General features: G+C 37.9%; 1 protein-coding gene across 1 annotated transcript in view; it reads right to left on the bottom strand.

Annotated features, from left to right (window-relative positions):
- WDR70 (WD repeat domain 70) overlaps nucleotides 1-21,004 on the bottom strand; it is a 161,688-nt gene that overhangs the window by 37,364 nt on the left and 103,320 nt on the right. The window contains 1 exon segment of the mRNA XM_072860900.1: nucleotides 128-227. Within this exon segment, the coding sequence (XP_072717001.1) occupies nucleotides 128-227 (100 nt within the window).

The raw sequence follows: 21,004 nt of genomic DNA, 5'->3' as shown, positions 1-21,004 counted from the left end.
CCTCTATCATGAACACTTACATTTAATGATGATAGGATTTAAATGGTTTCTTTACTGAACCATTTCACTTAGTAAAGTTAAAATTGTCTTACATTCAGCACATCAAAGGGTTCTTTTAATCATCTACCTCACTGGCTGGCAAGGACAGTACCATCATAGGAAAATGTCAAGCATGAAGCGTCAGTGCCTGGAGCATGGGCTTGCCTGCAGTGGAACTTTGTGTATACCTGTTTGTCAAACAAAACATTAGAAAATTTGCTTATTTCAAGACCGGACAAACATTTCTTTATAGCATTTTATGTACTCTGCTGCTATTCCTAAATTTAAACAGAAAACCCTGTATTTTTAGCATTAACAGGTACAGAAGCTAAATATTTCTACAGCCTTTTAAAAATGTCATACGTGCTTCAGAATAGGCTTTCATAATAAGAGCTTGAATGCAAAATTTAATTTTTTCGTAGATTTAATTATACAGTCCACATTTACATAGCATCAGTGCTCTCGGAAAACTCCCACTAGCACTGAATAAAAGTAGTTATGCCTGGTTAAGTTAAAAATACATCTTAAGACAGTTCTCAACACTCCCCTAAGCAGGCGTATCGTTACAAAAAAAAACCCAAAATACAATATACATACTTTGGAAAGTGCTTAAAAGAAGGATTGAAATAATTTACTTTTGCCAAATTTCAACCTTGCCAAAATTCATGGCTTATATGTTAGAACAAAGCTTGGATTTTCTGAGGTTTGTGTTCCATTTAGCTGCAATACAATTCAAGTTTGGGAATGATGTATGTTTATTTTTAATTATTTAGATTTCCCTGATAATCCTAAAGAAAGGTAGAAATTACTTTCAAGTTAACATTTTGTTCCTGTATAGAGTTGACTTTTTATTTATTGTCACAATTTAGTAAAATCCCTAGAAATTCTCTTCTATTAAAAAGGGAGGAACCTCCTATGAAATCTCACATTAAATTTTAGCACTTGTCGTGGTTTAGCCCCAGCCGGCAACTAAGCACCACCCAGCCGCTTGCTCACTGCCCCCGGTGGGGTGGGGGAGAGAATTAGGAGAGTAAAAGTGAGAAAATTCAAGGGTTGAGATAAAGACAGTTTAATAGGTAAAGCAAAAGCCGTGCACGCAAGCAAAGCAAAGCAAGGCATTCCTTCACTTCACCATGGGCAGGCAGGGGTTCAGCCATCTCCAGGACAGCAGGGCTCCAGCACGCGTAATGGTTACTTGGGAAGACAAACGCCATCACTCCAAATGTCCCCCCCTTCCTTCTTCTTCCCCAGCTTTATATACTGAGCATGACCCCATATGGTATGGAATAGCCCTTTGGGCAGTTTGGATCAGCTGTCCCGGCTGTGTCCCCTCCCAGCTTCTTCTGCACCTGGCAGAGCAGGGGAAGCTGAAAAGTCCTTGACCAGTGCAGCAACAACTAAAACATCTCTGTATTATCAACACTGTTTTCAGCACAAATCCAAAATATAGCCCTATACCAGCCACTATAAAGAAAATTAACTCTATCTCAGCTGAAACCAGGACAGCACTTTTGTAAAATCTGGCCTTCCTGCTTCCCAACCAAAACCAACGGTCTCAGCTGAGATACCAAGATGCCTTTCATACACATACCTGCTGGTTAATTTTACTGTTAGTCACTTTGTCTTAGTAATTATATCTTTTCTTTTCCATCGCTAATGACAACTACACCACACTATATTTAAAAACCACCGTGTTCACTGTCTGCCTAATGCTTTCATCTTTTGCAAAACATCAGCCAAGATGGCCCAGTGACATTTGAGAATAAAACACTCTTGAAAACTCAGCCAAACTAGATCAAAATATAAGATTAGAAAATGTATTGCGAGTATAGTTACCAAAGTGCAAAACCTCTGAAAAGCCCACCCTGTGCGTTCAAACCCCATAACTTACATTTATAATTGAACTGTGTTTGTACAAGAGCAAACAGTCACATCCCTTGCCAGAGATGGAGAAGTTCAGCAAGACTGACTGACCACTGACAAAATGGGGCACCCAGTGTAAAGGTGGCAGCGGTCTGGTTTGATTGCAGAGAAAAAAAGTGAAACCAAGGGCAGGGAAAGATTATGCTGTGGCTAGGAGTCTAGTGAGACCAGACTAGCAATGAAGAGGAAGGGCAAACTGGGAGCTCACATGGATAGGTTACAACCACTTTGCTGAGAATAGCATTAGGTCACACTGAGGAACAGTGATGAGAAATATGAGAATGCAGCAAGTGAAAACCTGATGGAGGAGGACACACTGAAGCATTGTAGAAGACCACAGGACAGAGCAGATGTGACAAGAAGCTAAAAGGCAGGGATGGAGCACTGTAAAGGAAAATTAGAATTCACTGAGCAAACAGACATGAGGAATATTTCAGTATATGGGGAAAATTTGAGATTAGATAAGGAGCTCAGAAAAGCAGGGATAAAGCAAGTAACCTAGAGGGGATGAATTGGAACCACATTGGCATTTAGGAGTGAAGAGGAATGTGGGCCAAAGAGGAAGGTGGAGATGAGGAAGAATCAAAATGGAAACAGACAGGAAGGGAAAATGGAAGAAAGGGGAAAAGACGGAAACAGAGACAAAGGAATTTGAGACAGGTTGAGTCCTTTTTTAACACCTAGGAAATTAGACTTCTCATTTACCCTCTTTTCCTAACATAAAACTAATTCATATACTTGTAAAATGAAGCATTCAATAATTAAAGGTTGCCTGTGCAACTGTATCTCAGCTTCCCATCTGTAAGATGGGGATTAAAACATGCCCTTCCTCTTACAGAGGGGCAGATGACAAATTAGTGACCTTAAAGTCCTTTATTTACCATAGTGATAAGCAAAACAGAAAAATATGCATAGAGGCATGTATTTTCAGAGGAGGGTTTGAACAGCATGCAGTAAGTCAGATATAGAATCACACCCTGAACAGTAAGAGGAAAAAATACTGTGCAGCTGCTTAGTGATTACTATCCAATCTATACATTAAGAGAGACACAGTTCTACAGAATAAAAAAGGAGGATGTCATCACGTAATGCAAACACACAGACTGAATTAAGCTTGCACAGGAATCCTCATTTACGGTATCTTCTAATTTTTGACGATGCACCTTACTAAGGCCCTTTTTATGGGCTATTTTGTATGCAAAAGACCCAAGCTAGTAAAGTAATTAATGTTGTTTACCCTTTCAAATATCTGTCCTAAATTTGGTCCAAAATCTAGAGAATCTGTGTGTTATGACAATAATAATGATTGCAAGCTTATTTTGGTGTGCAAATTTAGTCAAGTTTTGAGAGGAGTCACATAAGGTATTCACTCCACAAATGACTCTTCAATAAACAAAGGAGGACTTCAAACACCAAGTAAATGCTTCTTACAATATTTGGAGACAGAATGTAATAGCTTACATTTAGCAATAGTACTTGCTTTGAAATTACTGTCACTTCTAGCCAATTGTGCATATCCTGGAGAAACTCTATGAACAGATTGCAGTTTACAAATGTACCTCTTTGGTGGGGGTGTTTATAAATACTAAGAAACATACTTTCTGCATCCAATAACATAAAATTTTCCAAGTATGTGGTAACATATAGAGGATAAACTGTGAATTGGCTATCAGAAAATAAATTTTCGGTAATATTTGTTAAACATTAACAAGCAATTAAAATGATGTCTTTTCTGTCTAAGAAATACCATGGACACTTGCAAAAACATCATAAATGTTTAATAATCACTGTGGGATAATTGCTGAGGTGACTTAGAAATTAGAACTTATATTTACACTTTTAGGTAAGGCACAGCATTGAAGAAGCTCCCTAGGTGGAATGCAGCTGCCATTCCATGGCAGTTCCCTAGGCCTGCAACCTTAGATGTTGGTAACGCCAGGGGAACTTGGTGTGCTGACTCTAAGAGGCGCTGCTCGGAGGGTGGAGTGGTGTGGAGATACCGCGGCCAGGCTCTGCGACTATATGGGAACTCAAAGGCATTATGGAACTGATAAGCTGCATATTTGCTACCCTGGGCCAACAGCCTGCCACGTTTTTGACAAAACGCTGTCCTTTTGGTGAACTTTGCTCATTATAACATCGTTATAATACCAAAACACACCTCCATCCCAAAAGCTACCCGCCTCCAAGGTGCAACCACCCCTCACTGAGCTTGCGCACTGAATTTTCCTAGCTTATACCTTTAAAAGCAAAGCGAGAAAACTTTACACCAATCCTAAACAAAGGTATGTATGACTAGAGTCACTCAAGCTCCACCCGAAAGGTGAAAGATAGTATAAAATGGCTTAAGAGAGAGAGAATGTTAGGGAAGACACCATCGCGTACCACTCTGACGTTTGGGATCAGTCGACGGGCTGAGCCTCTCTTCTCCTGCATCGGGACGCCTTTGGGTAAGAGTCGAACACTTGGTTATACCAAGTGCCTCCCTGGGAAACTTAGAAATCTCTATAGAGTCGCTTTATTATCTTTTAACGCATTTGTGTCCGGCCGTGTTACTCGTATTCTTGGTATTTGCATGTGCTTTGCAGACAGTGAATTTATCACCGGTAATCCAAAGAACCTGTGTGCCTGTTGCTCTAATAAACTGCACTCTTCATTGATCTAGCCGTGGTAGTTCTCATTGAACACGACCAGGCTCTTTAAGTGTGGCCATGATAGTTCATGCAACACGACTAGACCGGGGGTGCATCGCGTTATTAGTGAATCCATAATCGTGAAGTTCAGTATGCTGGACACGACCGGACTTATAACGTTGTAAATTAATGCTGTCGCCTTAGCGAAAGCCCTGAGAGGGCTCTGGTTCTGATAAGTGGCTATACACACAGTGCTTAGACAATAAACCGTTGACCAAGTCTGAGACTAAGACTGGACCTAGCCGCACCTAGACTCCTCTCTGAGAAGGAGTTTAGAAAGCAAGGGGGTCCTGTCTGAACCTCGTGACTCAACGGGAGGGTTTCCCCCCTCCAGCCACTCCTCAGACTCCTATTTGTATGCAACAGTAACTCTTAACACAACAGAAAATTGGCATAGTTGGCAGGATTACCATGGATAAACTGCTGCAAAAATACAAATGTGCCCCTTCCCAGGCTAGGAAGGAGTGGGCTCAAAAATTTTGGAAGGATGAAGAGAAGGTGGTAGAACACATTGAGCAGTGTCAGGCTGTGCAAAGGTTTGGAGTGAAAAAAGGTAAAGGTGTAATTTGTGCGGTGTTAGGAGCCTGTTTGTCTTGTGCTCAGCAAGAAGCTAAGAAAACCCCTGCTCCCCGACTAATTTCCAATGTGGAATATTCAGCTTTAGAATCGGAAAATTAGGTGTTGAAGTCATCATTGGCCTTTGAGAGGGAGACAGGAGAAACACTAAGAACCGAGTTGATAAACTCGTGAGTGAAAATGGTAAACTCGTGAGTGAAAATGATAAACTTGTGAGTGGGAATGGTAAGCTTGCGAGTGAGAATAGTAAACTTGTGAGTGAGAGTAATAAACTTGTGCGTGAGAATAATAGACATGTAAATGAGAATAATAGACTCATGAGTGAGAATAACTACCTTAAACAGTTGCTGGAAAGGGTTAATCGGCTGCTAGATAAAATGCAGACTTCTGCTCCAGTTGAGCAGATTCGTAGATTAATGCGTGGTGCAAACCCTGAAATTGGGGATGGTGATTTTTGGTTTGACAGTGATGATCATGAGGTCAAAGGTACCTCCGATTCCGAGCCTCAATTGATTTCCTTACGACCTTTGGTCAAAACTGAGGTCAAAACTTTGGTCAAAACTGCACCACGCAGCCACTCGCTCACTCCCCCCTGGTGGGATGGGGGAGAGAATCAGAAGAGCAAAAGTGAGAAAACTCGAGGGTTGAGATAAAAACAGTTTAATAGGGAAGGCAAAAGCCGCGCACGCAAGCAAAGCAAAGCAAGGCATTCCTTCACTCCTTCCCATGGGCAGGCAGGGGTTCAGCCATCTCCAGGACAGCAGGGCTCCATCACGCCTAATGGTTACTTGGGAAGACAAACGCCATCACCCCAAACATCCCCCCTTCCTTCTTCTTCCCCAGCTTTATATACTGAGCATGACGCCATATGGTATGGAATAGCCCTTTGGGCAGTTTGGATCAGCTGTCCTGGCTGTGCCCCCTCCCAGCTTCTTCTGCACCTGGCAGAGCAGGGGAAGCTGAGAAGTCCTTGACTGGTGCAGCAACAACATCCCTGTATTATCAACACTGTTTTCAGCACAAATCCAAAACATAGCCCCATACCAGCCACTATAAAGAAAATTATCTCAGCTGAAACCAGGACACCCACTATGGAGTCTTCTCAATGAAGTACCTATACCTCAATCAGTTCTTACCCTTTTTCAGCTGTCCCATTAAAAAAAAGAATAATAGCAACATACAGATATCCAAGACACTGATGTTATTTGTTCCTTAATCACAAAAATGAAAACAATAGAACAAATTTAGCCAAACTCTATCCGGCTTCGATGCCTTAGGAATTCATGTAAAATGAGACTCATCTGAAAGGGACAGTAAGATTGCATCAGCAATTCTGTTTATCTTTAAAAATAAGTTTGTTCAGTTTACCAGTAAAAAGATTGTTTTCCTAACTGAGCTCTGCAAGCTTGCCCTCCATATATTATTCTGCAAAGGAATATAACCCTGAATTGTAATACTAAATCAAATATTCTAAAATGATTGAAGGTTGCTCTAAAAATTATAGAAGGTTGAACATGAAGTTTTTACATATACTGGCAAATGTTCATTGCAGTTTTCAAAGAAAATAATGTGTTTGGCCTCTGGTCTCTTAACATTTTTAACAGATGTCTAATCTTGCTAAAAAATCATTAGCAAAAAAAAATTATCAGAATGTTTCTTGCTGGAAAGACATGAAACAACAGAACTAATGTACACAATTCAGAAGTTTGATTCAGGAAGGGGAGAGCATTGAAACGCAAGATAAAGATGTAAAGATAATTAGGGCAAAGTATATCTACATTTCTCCTCCATTACCCCTCTCATTTGGTTGCAGAGGTGCCCACTATTATGGAGTACTAGTTGTGCCACACAATTTGACAAGTTCATCAGTCCTTAAAAATTTTTAAAGGTTTAGTTATTTCAGCAAATTCTGCAGTAACACACTCTATCTTCTGCAACTTGTTTGAAGGCTTTCTAGCAAATAACTCCAGCAATGTAAGCACTTCCTAGCTTTGTATTAGCACATATATTTTTGTTAAGCAATTACAGCTGACTGGACATGTGTGCAACATGAAATGACAGTCAGAAAACATGAAGCACATGTGAGCAAAGAGGCAGTTGCATGTATCAAAAAAACTAGGATAACAGATAAATGCAAGAGTTTGCAATATTGCTGCAATCCTCATAGAAAGGATGAAAACCAGAAGATAAAAGGAAGCCAGAGAAACAATTGGGGGGGAAGAGAAAAAAGGAAAGCTACATGACTGGAGCATCAGTAATGAATATCCTTTGTACAAAAATCTGGGTGGATCGAAGAGGAGCAATATGGGAAGTGAAGACAACAGTGGCCACATGAAGCATTTATCACGAATGACCTACAACAGAGCCGCATGGTTAGAGTTCCGCATCACACAACTGCTCTCCTTCTCCAGAATCCTAAATAAAACATGATCTAGGAAAAGCAGAAGATAGACCTTGTCAGTTTGTTCACCTCAGAAATCCAAGCCACATCCATGAGAAAAACAACAATACACAACTAATGAAATTTTTGAACTTTCCACATTGTTTCAAGGATACAATATTTCACAGTAAGCTGACACTTTCCCAAGATTCTAATGCTTCCCACATCCCTCCGCCTCTTTTATTTTTTAATGAAACAACAAATGTCCCAGCCAAGACATTCTTCTTCCTTCTTGTTCCTATCATCTTCAAGACTTTTTTTAAAAGCAGAGGAAGTAAATTAAGGTAGGCCGCAGGGAAAGCGAGATCTACAAAGTAGCGACAAAGTTTCTGCTATATCAATCTTTCTCTGCATTACAGATATGTAACAAAATTTTACTCATTTATTACTGCAAACACACTCAACCATGCAACTACAATCCTGTCTACAGCAAAAGAAACTCTATCCAATACTGAGCATGCCATTAGCAACATGCAATCTACTCCAATTTGTTGCAGCACAGGGAAGGTGTATTCTGAATAGGGAAGCTCATCTCTAGAGATGCCTCCTGTGCTCACTTACCAGCTGTTCCCCCTCTTTCACATCAAGGAGAATTTCCAGTGCTCCTTGAGAGAGGTGGAAATCAGGATTTATGCTGGTTTCAAACATGAGGCAGAAGGGCAGGACTAGCTGGGCAGAGATGCCAGAAAGGGAAGTCCCAAGCCATGTATGGCTGTTTGAGATTTAAACTGGTGATTTCACCCGACTAAGATACTTTCAGCAGAATAAATTAACTGACACTGACAATATTCAACTGCAAAAATGGTAATTTTTAATAAACATAAAAGACTGCCAAGATAATATATTATCATAAGCCAGTTTCAAGGTGACAAAGGCATGAGCTATAAAGCTGCAAGGAGGAAAAAAAAAAAAAAACAACACCCCCCCCAAAAAACCCACCAAACCAGAGACCTTGTTAATCACAACTGAGCAAAACTGTCTGGGTCTGTGCTGAAGGTGATCCCATCAGAGACAGCCAGCAATCTCAGAGCTGTGATTACAGCTGACAAGACAGACAGGTTCCCAGGGCACGAGTCACACTCTCCAAACGGCTATTTCCCCATCCCCCCTTTGGTAATCTCTACTGAAGTAAGCATATTTGCCTTGCTTTCAATTATAATCCAGAGAAGAAACGTAACTGTACTTTCTAGGTTTAGTATATCAGTTACAAATTATAAGGTCTACATATGCCAGCTGAATTCAGGAATTTCTCAATTTTTTCCCTGAGTAGGCAGTTGCAGACTATATCAGATGCTTTCCTTAAGTCTCTGTAAACATGATCCCTGGGCTTTCAATTTATGTGACAGCTCTTCAATACCACTTCCCGTGGTGTAGAAATGGATGCTGTTTCAGTAATGACCATATTGATGCAAAACAAGATTAACTTGTGAAATTTGAGGTTTTAGTGTTTACATTATTACACTGTTATATGATTTGCTCTTCTCTGTGATTTTCTAACTCAGTGACATTTTCATGTATCATTAGCAGACCTGAAACACTCCTTCATTTCTCTCAATCCTAATTAACCAATTATGAATACAGTAATCTAACTTTATTTGCCATAACCAAGACATCTGACTGGCAATTGTATTTCACTGTCCTGCATGTCCCTTATATTGTCATCTGTTGCAAATAAGGCCTTCTTCTGGGTGGAGGGATGATATTCTAGGGGAGGCAAGTCTTTGGGATTTCTTTCTCTCTCACACTCAGCAGTGGTTCAATATGCTCCAATAATTTTTCACATGTATTTCATAGAGAATTTTTCCCAGTTATTTGCAATTACTGACCAGACAAGAGACTTGGCTTTTTTTTTTTTTAATATTCTGCAGCTTTTCTTGAGCAATTGTATTGCAATGAAAAACCCTACATAACCAGAAAAATAAGTTAGAAAAGATAACAGCTCTATAACTATTTTTAAAGTCTATAAAATCTTTAGTCCCTTGTAATCATGCATTATATCATGGAACTATGAACCAAAATAAAAACACAAGTGTGAAATGCTTAGTCAGAAAATGTTGGGATGTTATGGAAAACAGCATTCTTGGAAGAGAAGCCATACAGCAGTGTAAGGGACGAGCCCCAAATGGCTGTACTGTGAGCCCCAAGAGACATAATGGAAGCCACAAGGAGTGGCCCAGTGTCACTTCTCTTGGCTTGACCGGCTGACTCGGAATTAAATGAACTGTACTTGGACTCAAATAGAATCTATAGCCCATATAGATTGTATTCAAGGGGAATTATTCTTGTATCTTCTTACATTATTTGGAACAATAGCATTACTAACATATCTTTATAGATATACTAATTTCTTTATGTTTATATGTGTTATTACCTGCAAGTGTTGCTTAGCATTAGCTAAACAATCTAGGGAGAAAATGAGACTTATTCTTAGATAGTCTCAAAGGGGGGAATTGATAGATTTATGGGATGAATAGCTGTCTTGTATAGGCTCTACTAACTCGCATATTTGCTAATCAGTCAAAGGGGAACATGCAGGCCTCGTTAATCACTAACCTTCAAAGATGACCACTGACTCAATTAAAGACCAAAGAAAGCTACCCCCCACTTCCTGCAAGCACGCGCAGAATATTAAAATAGCACTGTAGCTTTAAGTTGAAATGGGAGAGGTGTAGACCAATGGAAAACTGCTTTGTGTGGTTGCTTATGCATATACATAACTAGACTGTATAAACATTGTACCGAACTGTGTGCTAGTGGTGTCGAATGACCACCTAGCACCCATCTCTGCACAGACATGAAATAAAATACCTCTGCCCTATGTGTATATTGGCATCTTGCACACCGAGTAAACGACCTCACGCTTGTGGGATAACAGTTTTGGTGACCCAGATGGGACTGCACTGACAGCCTTGCCTGGTTCGTCTTGCTGCATCTGATGGGGAGAAGACTCCTTCAGCTCCTGTCCTGCAGTTGGGCGGTAATCGACACAACGGTGCAATGCTACTAAAAAGAGGTGTCTCAACCACTCCTGAGGCCTGAAAGAGAGAAGAATAAATAGGGGCGTGCACAGGGGCTCAGGGGCTTCTTCTACACCGAACACCCCCGTTGGCAGGACCAACACTGGATCCAGGACTGGTGATATTTCTACCTCAATCTCTTTCTCTCTTTCCCTCTTTATCTTTCTCTCCCCCTTTTCTCTCAGGGTTTGTTAACAAAAGGCCTACCTTATTTTCAGCAAAGCCACACAGCTCAGGCCGATATAATTGTGCGATAACCAATAGTTATAGAATATTGTTCATATAGAAGTTTCTCATTCTTAGTAAACTTGATGTTTGTTTATGGACCTTGAGTGTCGTTTCACCTTAATCCACACCGAGGGGATTTGCAAATCTGAGTCACTCCCGAGTGGGGTTGAGAGGGATCTGGCAGGTAGATGCTGACTCTGCTGTGTGGCTACTCTTATCGTTCTTGTAACCCTTAGACACAAAACGTTGACCAAGTCTGAGACCAAGACTGGATCCAGCCACACCTAGACTCCTCTCTGAGGAGTTTAGAAAGCAAGGGGATCCTTTCTGAACCTCGTGACTCAACGGGAGGGCCACCTCTTCTCCCTTAGCCACACGCCAGACTCACATCCTTAACGTGACATATTCGGTGTCACGATTTTACTTCCCTCTCCCCACAGGTGGGACGTGACAAGCAGCGTAGCCAGTCAAGGTGAAAAATGATTTAGCATTTTTTTAATTGCAATTGATATAAAAACTTGACTTCTATAAATAAATAAAACCCCTCTAACATTTACATGGAAGGCAATGAGGCAAGGTACCCGATACATTTGCCTATATGTGGATTTAGACAAAATAAGGAAGCGAGCAGGCTGACTTGCCTTAAAGATGTCTCTGAACCAGTCTACATTGATGAGAACATCCTTCCTATCTGCCCATCCTTCCTTCACCACTTACAGCTTTCAATTTCTAAGAATATTGTTGACCACAGAAACAATTTCTTCTTGCTTAAGTTAATACATCAAGAAAAATTTTAGGAAACCATTTTAGAAAGACGGCTCAACAGCATTGCTAAATATTTGCCTAATTGTTTAAAAATGAAACCCCAACGGAATGTTTGGCTGCACTGTCAAACTTTGCATTTGAGAAAATAATCTACCTTGGCCACAAAAAATGATAAATATTGCTAATAAAAATGGCTTTTGAAAACTATTCAGTTGGCTTCCTTTGGGGATTTTTACACTGCATATGAAAAATGTACAGGGATGTAAAAGAAGCGTTCCTTTGTATCTTTTCATAACTTATCTAACCCATCCCATGGTATCCTAGTGGATTTATTATTTTCCTCCTTTTTGCTATTGTAAATATAGCTTCTGTAAACAAAAAATTACCCTCTTGCCTCTTTCAAAAATAATCACTCTTAGACTTGCCCAGCTGTTGAAGGTTCCTCTGCCTTCTCAGAAAAGAATCAAATCTGACCAATTTTATTCTGTAAAAATTTCATAAAAATTTACAGTTAAAAGATATACTAGAACCCCAACCAAAAGTCCACAGATCACTGCACTCACCTACGCAAAACACAGTATGTTTCATATCAAAGTAGCCTTTTGCCTATTTGCAATAAACAAGCACCACAGAAAAATATAAAGAAGCTACAAAGATGTCTCTAAAAAGCAAATGCCAGTTGCTTATTTATTCCCTAAGTTATTTATTCCCTTATTTATTCCCCGCTAAGTTATTCCCACCATAATTCAATATCAGTTCTCATATTCTTTTACTCTTCATTGTTCCCAAAGCTTAAGACCCATTTTAGTAAACTTAGAGGTACGGTGCAAATAGAGTGAAATCTGATTGAAAATATACAGAAATTCACATTAAGCTAATATTTCTCATTCAGTAACACTTGAGACAAAAGAGGTGTAGTTTGCAGCGAGTTATCAAAGGTAGCTGTATAGTAAATTTACTTACTTGTTGAAAAAAAAGTAGCTAAACCATATGTATTCCAACAAGAAGAGTGTATTTCTCTAAGAAATGAACAGTCACTTTCACTGAAACTTCTTGTAACATATAGTGAGCTATTATTTCTTCTACATTATTGGATTTTTCCAATAAAAATGTGCTGTGAACTGTTATGCCATATTTTTGCTGCTTATTAATTAAAATAATATAGATTTTTAAAAACATGGATGTGTTTTTATTTATTTGGTTGGAAAGGTGAAGACTGAGGAATGCCTCAGTTAAAAGGGTAAATGGTACTTTGCCACATGAAATATTTCGGTGATAAAATGAGCATTATTAACTCAGAGCCTCAATGGTTTATAAATAATGTTGTATAAGGTGGCTGAGATTATTAGCTCAATATACTTATCACTGATTTTCAAGGGCCATACATATTTTAAATTTCTTTTAAAAGCATGTAGAAAACAAAAAATGCCATTATCATTCAGCAAAGTAAGCTGTTGAGAGAAGTTGTTTTTGAGAAGTTAAAGGAAACTCCTCTTCTGTTACAGGTCAGTGGGGCATTTGTGGATGGGGAGGGTGTGCTTTTTTTTAATAACCAAAGATATGTTGCTGCTAATCCACAAGACACAGAGTTGCTAAATGCTCTCAATTTCAGTAACCTTTAACTCAGCATTTTACCTGATGAATTCAGCAAAATCAGGATATTAGACCCCAGATTTATGTATGTGTAAAATGTAAAAGTAAGAATCTAGTTGAGGTATATGGTAAAAAAAAAAAAGTAACTCAAGCAATCTTTATTTTCTTTTCAAGCAATATTCCTATCTCAGTTTCATGATTAGTTCTTTGATGTTGCCTTTTTTTTTCACAATAATTTTATATAATTGACTAGCTAAATAAGCAAACAAATAAAAACCCTACACATTTATAAGCAAAAAACTGTCAAACTGGAAAAAAATTTCAAAAATTGTTTTCTGCAAGTAGTTTATACTAACTGAACACAGTGTTCCACAGGGAAAAGTTATAAATTCCCACTTAGCTTCAGAATCTGTAAATCCAAAGTTGCAGATAACAAATTTACTGGTTTTACAAATAAAATATTACAGTGTTAATCACCGTTTCCATGGGTACAATATACAGTTGTTGAAAGCTCTTTTGAAAAAGTTTGTTTTGTTCAAATACAACAAATTACAACTGAATAGTGCATTTGAATTCATCTGGCATTTAGCTCAGAAACAACATACTGTCTTAAATAACTGGCAGTTCAGGTTTTGTGGTAGCATCAACTTCAACCTTAAAATAATTCATGATTAAAGGTACTTTGTAAAATAAGTTAAATTTAAAACCAAGATTTCACTGCTTCTGCAAGATGATGCTCTGGTGTACTTGGATTTGATTTTTGACACTCAGTATTGAAATTAATTGATAATGAATATTTCAATTTTAAGACACACTATATATTTGTCTATCTACACTGCACAACACCCTGTCATATCAAGTTTCCAAGCTAGCCTACAGACCAGCAATCAAGTACCTAAGCATTAGGTAGAGCAAAAAAACTTGTAATACCTTTTAGAAAAATGTGGCTTGCTGTTCTACAGTGAGTTTTCTGAATATCTTTGAATCATGGATGACTTTTAAAATTAGTTTCTTTTTTAATAGATATTAACAACAGATTGCTGTTTAAATATGAGAGAATATAATTCCTTTGTTTGGAATTAACATCCTTAAATCAATCTCTTCTGTTTCATATCATATAAAAATCTGATTATTAAAACTATGGTAATGTAAAAATGTCCTAATCAATATCCAAGACTCCCTCGAACAGGTTGCAGTATTTCCATCCCCATTTGTCTCTGAGGAATACAGAATCCCTACAGAATTTTTCATTCTGCAATTAGTTTCTCCTCTACTGTTAATGTTGCTTCAAAACCCTATTTTCTCTTCTTTTCCTACTTCCATTTTTTTATGATACTCTGTAGTATCTCTCCTGACTATAATTCTCTTTCACCACTAGCATCCCTAAAATTCTTCTCCATCCAACATAAGGAATAATTCCTTCTGATTTCTCATCCTAGCCTTCCAATATTTCACACTCATACCTGGCAACTTCATATTTCTTCTCCATCAGTAGTGGCATCTTCAGAGCATAGGGAGATATGTGAATTGCTGTTTGTGAAAATCATATCTCAGAAATCTCATTTGCATGATCCACTTTTCACCAAATAGCTCTGTGTTTCTTTCTCTCTCTCTCCATTACTCTTTTTCACACTTCGGCCTTTTCATCCAATACTGCTTTCTCCTCCATCCTCATTCCTTGTCAATCCCACTTAAATTCCTTCCTGAGTCTCAACAGATTTATCCCTGCCAAATCCAACAATGCTATCTCATCCTCATTCTCATCAGCCTTTGAAAAAAGTGTCTATTTTCTACTCCCCTTCTTCATTGTTTTATGAGGTCCAATATCTCCTGTACACCTTCTACATGTTGGCTCCCTTCTTCATTATCCCCTCTGGTGCATGATTCTCTCTCTCTCAGTTTCACTGGCTATTCACCATTACTCAATCCCCTTGGTCACTGAACTTCTCTCTCTACAATATATTTTTATAAATCTTATTCACAACCATGATTACCACTATTTTCATGCCATTAAACTACCTTCCAAGAAAAGGTACATCATTCTCTATCTGCTGAACATCTTAGTTCATCTTGACATCACTGTGAATGTTTAACTGGCAACTTAAATTCAACATGATGAAAGCTGTTCCTGATTTTCTTACCTGGATACCATATCTCCTCAATATCCCTGGAAGATCTAACCTCTTTTAACCATTCATCATAAAAAACCCCATTGTTATATGCATCACAATGTGTCATATCCTTTCTATCGCATATTGTAAAACACACTATAGTAAATCCAATCAATAACCTGTTGCCAGTATTATTATTTTGACTTCGTTTCCCTCTTTGTTTCCTTTTACTCCACTGCCTTGATAATGGTTCTTTATTTTTAGGGTCCACTTCGTCTTCTTTAACAGCCGTATTTTACCAATGAGTTAAATATATATTCTTCCAATAATAGCAATTAATTGCAGACCATTCACTGAATCCTCAACCACATCTGTGTTTTTCTCACATAAAGGAAAAAAAAAGTCAAAACCAACAAAACAACCACTCCCTTTTCAGTAACACATATCAACATAAAAGTAAACTATAATTTTAAAATGACAAAAAAAGGAGACAAGTAGCAACTGAGTTTGCACACTGCTTTGATTTTGTTTGTCAGTATAAACCTCTTACCAACTTGACACCAAAGAATTCATCTTCTGACATAACCACATTTGTTTTGGAAGGAGAACAATCAAAACTGAAGTTTTATATACGCAGATACATAGCAGCACACATTAGTGCAGCCCTGCTTTGCTCTCCTACCTCAATGCAATAGTCAAGAAACAACAGTGACCTGTCTGGAGTACAGAAAACATTCCTACATCCCTGTCAACTCCTATCCCATCTGGCACCACACTTCCACGCATCAAATATCAAAATCAACCAGGCATTTGCACATTTTGTCAAGTGACAAGCCAATGGCTGGCAACGCAATGCTTTCTCCTGACTAAAACAGGTGTCCCTACTTGATCAGAGCTTCTGAAAAATCACTCAGGCTCTTGAAAGTGGTCTTGAATATAAGCCAGTCCTCCTGTTACAAGGGCAAGAACGCACATACATGTACTAGCTGTGCTTTTTCAAGCCCTGGTGAAACAGCCTCTATAAAGGTCACAACAGTATACTCTGGTGACCTCAACAAGATAAAGTTTGCTTACAGGAAATTTGCTTTACAGGTCTTTTTGCTTTACAGGTCTCGGGCTCAATCTGCTCTCCAAATGAGACCACAGACCTGCATACTGGTGAGGACAATGAAACAGGCTAGGGAGCTAGGATACAGTGTAACTCATATGCTCTTACCAGGGTATGTGCTGATCACAGTAGCCACATTTATCTGGAGCTCTTAGTGTCCATAAAAAACATAGTCCATGATTATACAATGAATTTGAGTTTTTCAGAATATTTTACTCTTTATACATGAACTAGCACAGTACTTTCTAATTTGGCCATCCTATCCCAACCTTAATACAATGCATTACACTGAAAATTAAATATAAATTAAGTTTTAGTGCTGACTACAGGTAACTGCTTTGAGCACAAAACAGTCACAAGCCAAATCTGGAAATGAAACATATACATGGTAAAAAGTGAAATACTAACCATAAAGACTTTTTTTTAAAACCCTACACATTGCTTAATCTGAATGAAAATTACATACATTAAATTATCTAAGAGTACCTTGTTTAAGTTACTAGAGCTTAGAATGATTATACACATTCAGAAATTCTATTAAACTAGAATTTCATTATAAGTTTGCATGCATACTTAGACACACAGAGACACACTGTATATGTATTTACATATAATGTGTGAAATATGTAGGTAGTCATATCCAACTCCAAATCTAGTTCTCTGTCTCATGAGAAATTTAGAACTTGGTTTGAGGAAGGCAGCTGTTCCACGGATGTATCTGATTTCAGTCTGTGTAGTATCACTGCAGTCATACATTAAATAAAACACAGCTGGACAATGCTCCACCTATTTCACCACCTTCTCTGCTAACTGTTTAGCACTAACATCTGTTGAAAACAAACTTTAGGAAATAGGGAGATCATGAAAAAACCCCCCTTTATTTTAAAATATTTTGCACTGGAAGAAGTTTTACTTATTCGTAAAGAAAGCCTCACGTATACTCAATTAGATTTTACTTATGAGATTTATACATAGAATTGAAAGAAACTTGCTCACTCAAGGCTGTCTTACAAAAGATATAATACCATTACAAATACTTTTCATTTCATATGATTGGTTTAGTTCTGCACCTGCTGCCAAGACATGGTGTAGTTGTGCAGGTTATCTTCTCATCTATAATCATGGACACAAAAATAACTTCTTTTGAAGAAAATTCATAATAAGATTATAAACCAATGCTATGAAAACTTTTATTAATTAAAGTTAACTAGACTTATTTAGGAACTGAGGTCAGTCTGTAGTGTATTATGGCCAACTATTTAAGAACATTTAAAACTGTATCCTCACAGTAGTGCAGCTTTTAATGGACACAGGCATGAAACAATCTCTCTCTGTGTAGAAATAGTTTGTTCCTTTTCAGACTTCCTCTGAGTCAAGTGATTATTTCTAGAGCCTAATGTTACATACAAAAGCTATGCTTCACTATAATTTAACTTCTTTTTTTAATCTTCTCAAATTCTAACAGTTTCATGGGGAATATTTTTGTATTAAAAATACAAGTATAATTTCTTAATGTCATAAAACTGAGTACATTTCAAAATAATTCATGCTCTTATTCTATTGAACTAAAAAAAAACAACCCAAACTTTTGTGTCTGTTTCTCTTTGATAAGTTTAATTTTTCTAAATTAAGCAGTTCTGAAAAAGGTTATACACAAGCATCGCACAACATTAAACTATCAGTTTCCTAGGCCAGCATCCAGTTTCTGATAGTGGTCAGTGACACAGGAATACATGAAAATCCCACAACTCTTAAATGGGAAGAATTTGTTATCCATCTTCTACATTAGACCTCTGGAAAAGTTAGAAATTTGGTAATATTTAAAATATTTAAAATGAGAGCGGGAAAAATTAAGAAGTAAAAGAAAAGTTCACTCTACTATAGTAACGAGAAGAATCGAGAAGGGAAATATAAAATATATTTCAGAAGTTAAAAAATTCCAAATGGTGTTTTTAGTTTTGAGATTTTTGTATTGCCTGAAAAGACCATTTCATTAAAAAACCCCCCCACCACCTACTTCTAATTTCCTTTTCTATTAAAAAAAACAAACAACCCAGCTATCTCTTAGTACAGCATTTTCTATAAATTCACTTCACATTATTCTTTATGAATACTCCAAAATAGAAAGCTTTCAAAAACTTATGAATTGATGAGAAAAGTGAAGCCTGCAAGAGATACATCCAAATATGAAGCTGGAAGGGGGTGAAGGGTCCATAAATTAACCCAAGAGACAAAGCAAGCATATGCAGACAGAAAGTACCTAATCTTCAATCAATATGTTACACAGATCAGAAATCATTATTTCCCACCCTTTTTGTTCTTGAATAAATCCACTTAAGTTGTAACAGCTTTCCTTTCGTAAGTATTCTAAAATAGGAGAGTTTTAGGCTTCTGTAATAAAACAAACTTAATGACCAAGACTTGTACACAAATGTACTTTTCATTGCTTTTATGAAATTCAAAGTATAAACCTGCTGTCCATCTCCTCACTAGCATAAAGAAATAGTGACATATTATGAACCACAATGAGAAACATTTGGAGGCTAAAGTAGCTTCCTAATACACACACCAAACAGAAAATTTTTTTCTTAATTTACAAACCCTAACAGGCTCTAGACCAATGATGTGTTTAGCTTGCTTCAGTAGTGCATATACTATAGTATCTAAAAGCCATTTTGCTGATAAGCCAGACCAATCTGGAGTTCAGTTCTTGTTAGAACGAGATGTAGCATCTGTACTTTTAACTTTTTGCCTCTTGTCCTGGTTTCGGCTGGGATAGAGTTAATTTTCTTCCTAGTAGCTGGTATAGGGCTGTGTTTTGGATTTAGGATGAGAATAATGTTGATAACACACTGATGTTTTAGTTGTTGCTGGGCAGCGCTTACACTAAGTCAAGGACTTTTCAGCTTCTCATAGTGCCCTGCCAGCGAGGAGGCTGGGGGTGCACAAGAAGCTGGGAGGGGACACAGCCGGGACAGCTGGCCCAAAATGGCCAAAGGGCTATTCCATACCATATGGCGTCATGCTGAACAAAAACTGGGGGGAGTTGGCTAAGGGGGCAGGGTCGCTGCTTGGGAACTGGCTGGGCATCGGCCAGCGGGTGGTGAGCAATTGCATTGTGCATCACTTGTTTTGTATATTCTTTTACCATCATTAGTATTTCCCCTTCCTTTTCTGTCCTATTATGTTGTCTTTATCTCAACCCACGAGATTTACCTTTTCTCCAGTTCTCTCCCCCATCTCACTGTGGCGGAGTGAGTGAATGGCTGTGTGATGTTTAGCTGCCTGCTGCATTAAACCATGACATTCTAACAGAATAATACATTTTGCAGTGACTGGCTTTCATCACCTGTGTATGTTGTTTATTTTAACATAGACAGTTTTGAAATATTAAACTTTCTGTTGCAGTTTTAATAATAGTGCTCTTTTTTTGTCTACTTTTTCATGTTCTTTTCCTTTTCAACTTGTTGTATGTCTATAAGATGACATATTGCAATGCTGATTGAGTGCAGTTTAAGGTGATTATGAATAATTTAAAGATATCCTGTGCATCTTGTGCAGTTTCCAACTGGTCACCCCTGTATAACAATGCAAGATGAAAGTGATTTCCTAGTGGAAATTAAGTTGGTAGTGTCTTTGGATTTGTATTTTTAAAGCCTAAAGAATTTTTGTCTTTGCTTTTGTTGGTGTCATTAAGAAATGTGCAAGATTTTTGTGTAAAGGAGCAGTGTAAATTGTTTTTTTTAGTGGCATTCTTATCTAAAACTGCTGGTATCCCCTGGAAATCTCTGTGTATAATTAAAACCATGCACTTCAAAGGGCAGCTTGATGAAATAAGTAAAGAAAAAGCCTTCATCTTACATTTGGGGAGTGGGGGACAGATAAGAAAAAAAAATTAAAAAGGAACATGTGTTCAAAGTAGGTTTTACAAAGAGGAGGATGGGATTGACTCCTGCACTGGGATGGTGAAAGCACTTACTGGCCTGACAGGATGCAGAGATGCTTGTAAAGGTGAACAAGAAAATGTTAAGTCATGACCAAGTGATGCAGTTTTGGGGGTATAAACAACTGCAGATGACACAAGAAAATAGGTAAAGCTGTGAAGAATCAAGAAGTTAGGGTTAAGCTGCTTGAAGAAATATAGTAGAAATATTAACTTCTGATTTTTGAAGAAGAAATTTTTTTAATTCCCATCCAGCAAATATCATTTGACTTTGTTGAAACAAGTGTAGAGCTGTATACACAGATTTTGCTGTACTAAGTACAGCTCTGTTTCAAGTCAAAATTAAGACAGCATTTGTGTTTAACTTGAGAAGGCTCTATTGAGTCTGTAACAAAAATCGCTAGTGTTTGAAAGCAGAAAATAGTTGCTATAATTTCTTATGATTGATTAGTTAGGAATGATTCTGGCATCATTATTTTAGACTATGGATTTGGCACACATGCAGCCGGAAGGAGGACAGATTCAGGAAGGTGTTTAAAGTTAACTCTAACTCTAGTTGACCATACTG

Source organism: Ciconia boyciana, chromosome 4 (assembly GCF_034638445.1).
Source record: "Ciconia boyciana chromosome 4, ASM3463844v1, whole genome shotgun sequence".
NCBI lineage: Eukaryota > Metazoa > Chordata > Aves > Ciconiiformes > Ciconiidae > Ciconia > Ciconia boyciana.
Note: the sequence above shows the minus strand (reverse complement) of the source record. Positions and strands in the feature narration are given on the sequence as shown.